The 10,047-nt window shown below is 46.8% G+C and overlaps 1 protein-coding gene across 2 annotated transcripts in view; it reads right to left on the bottom strand.

The window, feature by feature from the left end:
* emilin3b (elastin microfibril interfacer 3b) overlaps nucleotides 1-4,048 on the bottom strand; it is a 15,053-nt gene extending 11,005 nt beyond the window's left edge. For both annotated transcript variants that reach the window (XR_013844558.1, XM_080015725.1), the window contains exon 1: nucleotides 3,641-4,048. Coding sequence is in view for 1 of the 2 variants with exons in the window: in XM_080015725.1 (XP_079871851.1) it covers nucleotides 3,641-3,813 (173 nt within the window). In the remaining variant the exon portion in view is untranslated. The remainder of the gene's footprint in view (nucleotides 1-3,640) is intronic.
* Between the last annotated feature and the right edge of the window lie 5,999 nt (nucleotides 4,049-10,047).

Raw genomic sequence — 10,047 nt, 5'->3', positions numbered from 1 at the left:
ACACAGTCACGTCCATTCTTTGTCGCCGTGTTTTCTTTCAGAAGTTCGCTAAGAGGCTCAAACAGGAGTAATGCAACCCATTTGAATAACTTTTCTTTTCTTTCCATTTTTTTTTTTTCACCCCACGGCATTTCCTGAAGCCCATAATCTGCTTTGGGTTAAAATAATTCACTGTGTTTTTGTGTTTGCTGTTCATTTCAGAAGTGTTTTTCAACCGGGAACAGCCGAACTTTAAATGAATAAAGTGAACACCAAATCGCCACCATGATGTAAAGTTTATCAGCTGTTCACTTACGCAGAGCTTAAATAATTCGCAAAGAGGAATAGTGGAAGTGTATGAATAATGAGTGAAATGAGTTCCGTGAAAACTAGCGACCGAGTGCTGAGGAAGTAATCCCACTCGAGTTTTAGTGCGAGTTATCGGACGGACACGTGGAAGTGGAAGACGTCTTCGCAGGGGACTGGCTCCGGTCTCGTCCTCCAATCGGACGCTCCGGACAAACTTACAGCGCCGACCCATGACCCCTCGACCTCCATCAACCCAGAGACCTTTACTCCCTGACCTGTGTCAAATACATCACCTAAAGCCCCTGAGAGATCTGTAATCTGATGCCAAAATAAACCCAATTGGTTTTCTAGGAATGATAGAAGAAGTGGATTTCCAAGGAACAATTTTTCGCATCGTACGTCCCGGTCACGTTAAAGTAAATAGATAATAGAAAAATACTGAACAAATCTATAGCTCAGAAAATACAACACAGCTATTTTATTTAAAGTTTTTGGCACAAGAATATCTTATCATACTGGTAATAGTTAATAAAAAACTGGTGCATGAAATCAAAACACAGGAACATAAATAACAACTTATTGACACTATGACTTTAATAGCATCTCTGCACCGTTGATTTGCACATGCTGGTAACTGCTTATGAAACATCACAGTTAATGAATTTAGGTCCAAATGTCCTCGCCAGGAAGTGGCCACAACAAAAAAATAACTTGATTGACTGTGTAACGACATGATCAGCTGCCAAAATTCACCCAAAACAAAATGAACACAAGGAAAGCCAACGGCAGTAAATCAACAGCTGAGAACCGTTTGAATATCCTTCACTGATGTGTTTCATCCGTTGAGAGTATGTGGTCAGTTTAAGTTATGGTTCCTATTTACAAACTGTGAGTGAAATCTTTGCCAAAATGCACACATGTTACAAACTAACACACAGAAACAAAACACAAGTATGTCATCTCTCAGAAATGTTTTAGCATGTGTGCAGGCCGATCACAATCGAGCTGATAAACACCAATCAACCACAACATTAAAACCACTGACAGGTGAAGTGAACAACATTGCTCATCTGGTTCCAATGACACCTGTCAAGGGGTGGGATTTATGAGGCAGCAAGTGAACAGTCAGTTCTTGAAGTTGATGTGTTGGAAGCAGGAAAAATGGGCAAGTGTAAGGATCTGAACGACTTTGACAAGGGTCTAATTGTGATGGCTAGAAGACTGGGTCAGAGCACCTCCAAAACGACAGGTTTTGTGGGGTGTTCCCGGTATGCAGTGGTTAATACCGACCAAAAGTGGTCCAAGGAAGGACAACCGGTTAACCAGCGACAGGGTCATGGGCGCCCGTGGGCTCATTGATGCATGTGGTGATTGAAGTCTAGTCTAGTGCGTCAGAACTTGACCATGGAGCAATGGAAGAAGGTTGCCTGGTCTGATGAATCACATTTCTTTCTATGTCAATGGGCGGGGTTAGGGCCCGATCTGATGGATCATCTGTGGGATGTGCTTGAACAACAAGCCTGATCCATGGAGGACCCACCTCACAACTTCCAGGACTTAAAGAATCTGCTGCTAACGTCTTGGTGCCAGATACCACAAGACACCTTCAGAGGTCTTGTGGAGTCCATGTCTCCACGGCTCAGAGCTGTTTTGATGGCACGATGGGGGGCTCACAATGTAATTGGTTATCGGTGGTGGTTTTAATGTTGTGGCTGATCGGTTGGATCTGTTGCGGTGGTCCGACACGGACCCGAGGACCCCAGGTTTAAGGCCAGAACAAACACAAACTGCTGCTGAACTCAAGAAAATGTGTTAATTGGAACATTACAAGCCACTAAATATGAGCAATGACTGATTTTTCTACTGCTCTACCTTTTTAATATGGAATGGAAGGAGCCAAGATGTTATCGATTCTGAATTGTCCTGAGGGTTCAATCTTTCTAAGAATCTGGGTTTGTGGTCGTATGTGGATATAAATAAACAGACTGGTACCAATATGACAAAGGCAACAATCTCGAACCCGGCGGCCCCATCATCTGTAGCCCACAAGCTTGGAACTGATTTGCTGCAGGCTGCCTTCATATGAAGACATCCAAGGGGAGGCATTTGACGCACAATCGTGATAGTGCCATGCGATTAAATATACAGTGTTGATTTTAATCTTTGGGACGGAAAGAGGGGCCAGGGAATAGGGAACGGAGAAGGAGTCGTAACCATGAGGATCTGGTTGAGGGCAGTGAGAAGAGGCATCACGGTGAGACGAACGGGGAGAAGTGATCGACGATCCCAGTGATGGGACGGGGCCGGGCAAATTGCGAGTGGAGCTTTATGGTAAAGAATCCGCTGGGTGAGTTTGAGAACCAACAGAATGTTCACATCTCCACAGATGCGGAGGTGTTGAGGGACTCTGTGACAGTGGAAAACCCTCGCTTTGGCAGGGCCCGGTCGTCAACAGTCTGCCGGGGCAGTTTGAGCTCAGCAGCAGGTAGCTGTGGAGCTGTCCAATGACATACGGCTCTCGGGGGAAGCCAAGCAAGAGGAGACGGAAATAAAAGGAGTCAGTGAAAAAGCACTGTGGGCCTAAGTATCCAAATATCTACGCTCTAGACGGATCAATGTCCAGGCAAAATATATATCTGGACATCTCTGTTTCATGACAGAGGTTTGACTTCATGACTTTCAAATGCGTCGCATGGGGTTTGTTATTCCCTCGCTGCTGTCAGGTCAATATTTGATCGGTGTATTTACATTGGGCCTGGTTAAGTGGTAAGAAAGGGGAGAATGTGGATTTGTTCTGTTGTTTCTGGATAAAATCGCTTTCCGGAGGAATCGCGCCATGATCACTGATAACATTGGATTGGTTGGTGGTAACACTCCCTTCTGGATGAAGGTACCCAGCTGTACTGTAAGTCTGCTGTAAGTCTGACTCTAATTGAGATCCCCCCCACCACACACACACTCACACCCATCTAAAGATCAATACTCTTGTCATCAGCTCAGCGCCCCCCTCCACCATAAAGACCATAATGACGGCTTTGTTTTCCTAATGCACCATGTCAGTGTTTCTCCATAATGTTTATCCTCGGCCACAGATGGTTTAAAGTGTGAACCACAGAACACGGCTGATGGCGAGCTTGCAGGGGGAAAACAGAGAGTCAATTCAAGGAGCAGTTTAGTGAGCCTGATACCCTAACCAGAGCCATATTTCTATAATCCGCCTGTGACATGTGTTACCCGGGGGGAAATACAGTACGAGGTGCGTCCCGCCTGCGGATATCAAGCTCTCCAAACGGCTCGGAATGCCTTAGAAAATGCCTTTAAGTCCGGAAAAGGGCGACAGCGGAGTACTTACTTGTGACGGGTCATAGGTTTATTTGGCGTGAAGTGGGGATTGACTCCAGCCTTGAACAGGTTGTATCTGCTTCCATAGAAGGGGTTGGCATGGCCTCCGTAGAACGTCCCTTTGCTGTCCACCACGGACATCAACACCCCCAGGAGAAGAGACTGCGCAACAAGTCGACACATCTTGGGTCCTTGGGTTTGTCAGTCTAGAAGTCCCCAAAATTACAGCAAAAAAAAAAAAAAAAAACCCACACACACACACACAACAAAAAGAGGGTTGAAAAGCCCAAAAAGTGATGCTGGTAGTCCTGCTCAGCGGGTCCCGGGTGTCGGGTGTGTGCCCCCCTCCTCGGTGAGAGAGCTGTCTGGTCCTCAGCAGGCCCTGGAGGTGACGTGCAGCCCTAACAGCTGGAGCATCAGGAGCATGTCGCCCTGGCGTCTTCGGCTCTCACACTAGAGTGCACGGCGGAGTGGAGAAGGAAAACTATTAAGGAAGAAGAGAGGGAGGGAGGGAGGGAGGGAGGGAGGGAGGGGAGAGTGAGGAAAGAAAGGGAGGGAGGGCAAGGGAAACAACACAAAGGTGTGCTGGAGGAGGGACGGAGGAGAGAGGGACGAGAGAGCAACAGATGAGAAATGAGAACACGTGTGTGCGTGTGTGTCCTCAACGTCCTCTGCAGTGTGTGTGTGTGTTAGTTTGTCTGTGTGTGTGTGTGTGTGTGTGTGTGTGTGTGTGTGTGTGTGTGTGTGTGTGTGTGTGTGTGTGTGTGTGTGTGTGTGTGTGTGTGTGTGTGTGTGTGTGTGTGTGTGTGTGTGTGTGTGTGTGTGTGAGAGAGAGAGAGGGAGTAGAGAAGCAGCGATCTGCCCTACTGGGGCTGAAGGGGCAGGCAGACATTTGCATATCCCACCCCAATTGTAGCCCTGGCTGAAGGGAGGAGGGGGGACGCTGTCTGTCTTTCATTCCCTCTCTCCCTCTCTCTCTCTCTCTCTCTCTCTCTCTCTCGTTCTCTTTCTTTCTCACACACACGCACAAACACACACACACACACACACACGCACACACACACAGACACACACACACACACACACACACAGTGCCCTGAGTTGTTACCTCCTGCTTTGCTACACCCCCACCCCCATCCCACCCACCAGCCCAGCCTTTCTCCCCCCCACCTCCCCTTACCCATTGCCCCCTTTCTCCCTTTCAGCAAGGCCCTAGAAGCCGGCTTCTCCCCAAAACTCTCCTCATCGTCATCTCTAAATCTGTTTTTTTTTTTCCTTACTGTTCACAATTCATTCCCTCTTGCTCCTTTGATATACTCTCTCTCTCTCTCTCCCTCCCTCCAGACGTCTCTCATACCTCTGTGTCCCAGCTTAGATGCTGCATTTTGGGACACAATGGACCACCTCCTCACCTTCACCGCAGTCTGTCATTATGATTCCGAGCTGCAGCTCCAGCCTCCATGTGAAGCCCCGTGCCCTCCTCACCCCTCTGCCCAATTCCGTGCACGTCGTGTATTAATAGTGCCCCCCCCCCCCCGCGCCTTCTGTTTCCATCTATTTTGCCGGCCTGTCCACGCTAAACAATAACAGTTGTGGCGCAAATGACTTGAATTAGTTCCGTTTCATTAGAAAGCGACACAAGAATGCGACCAAGAAAAAAAAAAGTGTTTTGTCTATAAATCTGAATCAGGCTCTATCGGTCGAATACGCTTACACATGCGCAGGGGTGGTAATTTGGAGGGCCCCGGGCAGGGCCAATGTGAGGCCCTTCTCCACCTCACTTGATGTAATGCCAGCACGGCTACTGAACGAAAACGATTTGGAAGGAGTTATTTTCAGTGAGCAAAGCAAAATGAGAGTTCTAACGCAGCCATTCAAACGCTCTTCACTGAGTTAGAAGAGGAAAATTCAGACAAGATTATGAATATATATTAAATACAATTTTAAATGACTCAGGATTTGGGAGTCACTCCAGTCAGAGTCATTTCTTTGTTTTGTTCGCGACCGTTAACTGCAGCGACTCACAGCTGAACCGAGACTCCAATCTGGAACTGAAACTCCAATCTGGATGGGCGCCAAGCCCCCTGCCCCCCTCCGCCCCAGACCCAACGCAGCAGGATTTGTTGTTGTTGCTACCGGGGCAGAGAGGGAGTTGAAGCCGTCACGTGCGCTGAGTGCACGGCTACGACACCGTCCCTCCGCCGGGTTGCCTTTGCGATCGGCCCCGGGTCTCTGTGCGCTTATAAGCGTGCGCTTGTGTTGCCGGCTTTCAGATGCTCCACCAGGGTATCGAACCCTCAGGTCCCCCAACGCTGAAGTTGTCATGCAGCGACTTATCTCCTTGAACCAGTGTCTCTGTGTGAGTCTCATGGAGGTTGGCTGTCTCCTCCCATCATCCGATTCAAGGAGCAGGACTTGGACCTATTTTGGGTATTGTGTTTGATATGTCTGTTTTAGGACTAGAAATGGAGGAATACATTTATCAGGATGAATTATTGGTAATGTTTTAATATATCAATTACAATGTTTCATAATATCCGATTAAAAAAAAAAAAAAAAAAAAAAATCCCTCACGTTGAACTGTATAATAATGTCATTTATCAGACTAGGTACCGGTGATAATCCTTGTAGTGCTGTGTAATAAGTTTATAAGTTTGCCTATTCACCTGATTGATTTATCTCATGTCATGAACTCAGACAACATATACATCTGGTCTGTTGTGTTGTAGGCATGGACTAAAATTAAAAAATCTGTGAGTCGCAAGCCCAGCAGCCTATGAGAAATCCATTCATGTAAAGAGCCGAATCTCTGAAAAGAGCCAAACTTTTCATCACTAAAGTACAAACACTACTCTTCTCCGCCCACCACTCTATACGTTCACTAAGGGCCTTTTTTTCTTATTTACAATTATTGGGATGCAAGTGCCAATTTTTATGAAAAATAAAATAATCAAAAAAGAATCCACATAAATTCACAAGGCCTTACTATGCCATACGGAAAGACCAACAGTGCACATACCATACAAGGAACTTGATTCTGGTTATCAGTGACTCTCAAAACATGTAAAAAAAACAACAAAACATATATCTATATACAGTATATATATATATATATATATATATATATATATATATATATATATATAGCAAAATGTAAGGAAAATATATAGAGGAGGATCTATATTAATCAGTTTTTTCAATGAGTGCAACAGGAAAGCAGCATATCTAAAGAGGCAGAGTGTGCAAAAAGATATAGAAATGATCAACATAGATATTTACATATATTTACAGTGAATGAATGAATGAATGAATGAATGAATCGCTATGCGGATGTCAGCTGTTCAATTTCTGAAATAGAAGTGGGAAAACTGGGTTGAAAAAAAGAAAAACCTGCCATGAGACCACTGTTAATCTGTTCCTTGTCAGTAATAATACAATTGTGTATTGTTGATCATGGGTTTTGATCGTCTGTCCTCAGAGCCACCCTGATAGGTTCAGAGGGCTCTGCCCTGGGATCCAAAACGGCCTTTTTCTTTTTCTTTTTTCTTTTATTCGCCGCCTATAACTCTCCTTCTCACCTCGCCGTGGACTGACCCCGGTTTGCCCCGCGCTGTTTGCTCTTCATTTGCCGGTCATTGTGAAAGGAAAACACTCGGACCCCAAAGCACACGGTGGGCACGCATCACGTAAGTGGGAGAGAGGGTCTCCAAACGTCCCCGGGACCCCCCCCGAGCACTTCCCACGAGGTTCAAATGCACAGGAAACAAACACTTCAAACACACCCGAGGCATTTCTCTTCCAGGGTTCCGTCGTTTCATCTTTTTTATTTTTTTTCTTCCTCACTGTACAATTAACCCTTTCACTGATTTTAAGAAACCTTTCAGTGCAGTAAATTGTAATAGTGTTGGAATAACATTGCAATAACTTGACGTAAGTCACTGTAAAAACTGAGTAATAACTAGTTATACAATTATAATCAATAATAATAAATAAATAAAAATTAATAAATAAAAATAATTAGCAATGATCCATAATTATTCAAGCCTGTATTATTGTAAACATTTATTCATCTGTATAGAAATATCCCATATATATAATTATTGGTTTATACCCTAACCCATTACTAGCAATCCTTGAACCTGTCCTGTGAATAGAACCGGAATTTATATATTCGATATATTTTTGGATAATTTTTTCTCTTTTTTTTCTTTTTCGAGCCTGTTAAGATGATTGTTTGCACAGCAACACACCACTCCTTGACCGTGACAAATTCCTTGTGTATGAAAATGTACTTTGCCAAATAAACTGATTCCGACTCCAATTCCACCGCTAAATCTTTTCAGCTCCGGCCCTTTTATCGAGGAGCCATCTCTGACGGATATGAAACGTATGCAACAGCTGCGCAGTCTCGCACGAGGCCGAGAAATAGATTTCTGAAAAGAATTGCCTTGACCTTTGACCCCCCCCCCCCCCCCCCCCACTATGAAGTCTACCCGGGGGTTAATTACATCTCCGGAGGAGCCCTGATGAGTTTGATTTCCCACGTATATTTCTCTGTATTTCGGTTCCACGCGATTTAACGGCGTCCGTTTAGCCGAAATGTATGTCCCCTCAATGCTTTAGCGCCACATCTGTGAGCGCTTAAAGATTAGCATCCTTATCGACTCGGCTCAATCAATTCCATACATTGAAAAGAAATTTGAGATTCCCCCCACCCCACTAAACATATCAGCCTCCTGAGCTTCTACTGGTTTTATACTAGATATTGACCGAAAAATATTATTCTGCACGGTGTGTCATTTCCTTTTTCTTCCCATGGCTCTGAGTCACAATAAAGTATCCGGTTCCTTACTTTATACATTCTGCATACAGTCTCCCTCTGGACCTCTGGACCTCGGGACCCCATATGTAAAATACGAGTCTCTGGGCGCCATGAGAGGCGGCGTTCGAAACGAGACGCCGCGCGGTCGCTGTAATCGGCGCGGCCCCCTCGCGACCTTAATTTGTGGCTCGCTATCATTCTTCCCCGGGATATTCTTTTTTTTTTTTTCTTCTTCTTTCTTTTTTACAAGACGTTGTTTTATGGCGTCGGGTCCCGGGGAGCCGCAGCTAAAAACGAATTCCCGGGCCGTGACATCAGCTACTTAGCACCAAGGAAAGGGCGCCTGATCTGTTTTCACAGTAGTGAACGGAAACAGGACCCCCGGCTCGGTGAAGTACGGCGGCGGGGAGAGGTGGAGGGCCTCCCGTATCGCACGGGAGGGGGAGCGAACCCGAACTTGTGAACCATCAGTTCCGCCGCCAAAATGACGCGCGGGAGTCCCGTCCGGCCCCGTTTTATCCGTTCGCTCAAGTTGTTGCATTTTCGATGAAACCACGCCGCGTGAAAAGTGAGCGACGCTGGCATCGCCCTCTTTATCACTTCCTTCGCATGTGACAGCAGCAGTAAAGCCGGACCTCCATCCACCCCCGCTCGCAGCGGACAGATGATAAATTCTTCCGCCCCACACGCCCCAGAGGTCGTATTAAAGACCCACCGGTGATTTCCACTCAGGGAGAGAGAGAGGGGGAGAGAGAGAGAGAGCGAGAGAGAAAAAGACCAGCGTTGCGGGTTTTACGCGTGGAATGTCATGGGGAAACACATGGTACGTGGTGAAAGTACGATGACGTTTTGGGTAAAAAGGTTTTTTAGAAAGGCAAACTCATTCTCACTGCATCTTTCCAGAGACAGCATCTATTTTTGAGTTTGTTTGCATGCGGCCGACTCGAGGAACAATAGGCTCAAGGGCTGACATTGTGGATGAGCCTGTTGCGAGGTCCTCAAACGGGGGGAAACCAACACATAACCTTGCACCGGGGTCAAAGGCTCCTTCCTGTGATGGAAACAGGCACACCCCGGCTCCAGGAGGATATTACCTCATGGAGCGAGGGATGTGCGAGGTGGAGGTGTGGGAATGGAGTGGCATTTCACAGGAGTATTCTGTCCTCCACCCTCACTTTTTCCCCTTTCTCTCCTTTGGCTTCCTCTATCCCAATGACATTGCGACATGCATGTCCGGCCACAACCCCGGACGCGCGCGTGCGCGCGCGCGTGCGTGCGCGCGCGCGTGCGTGCGTGCGTGCGTGCGTGCGTGCGTGCGTGTGTGTGTGTGTGTGTGTGTGCGGCGCACACACTCTGTGAAGTTCCCTCCCTTGGCGAAAGAGGAAAGGAAGGCAAATTGCCCCAAAGCCTCGAATAAGTGCCTCAGACGGAGAGAGGGGCAGCGACATCATCCCCGGCTCCGGGTGAGAATGCGCATCCGCGGGGTCTGGTTGCGCGCCGGGACGGGCTCGTGGCATTTTTCAGACGAAAGAACAGAGAAGGAGTTAATTGTTCCTCCTTCGATGAGACTCCATGATGACATTGAGTCACAGACA

This window comes from Zeus faber (assembly GCF_960531495.2).
Source record: "Zeus faber genome assembly, chromosome: 15".
In the NCBI taxonomy this organism is placed as follows: Eukaryota; Metazoa; Chordata; class Actinopteri; order Zeiformes; family Zeidae; genus Zeus; species Zeus faber.
This window is presented reverse-complemented; position numbering and strand designations above follow the sequence as displayed.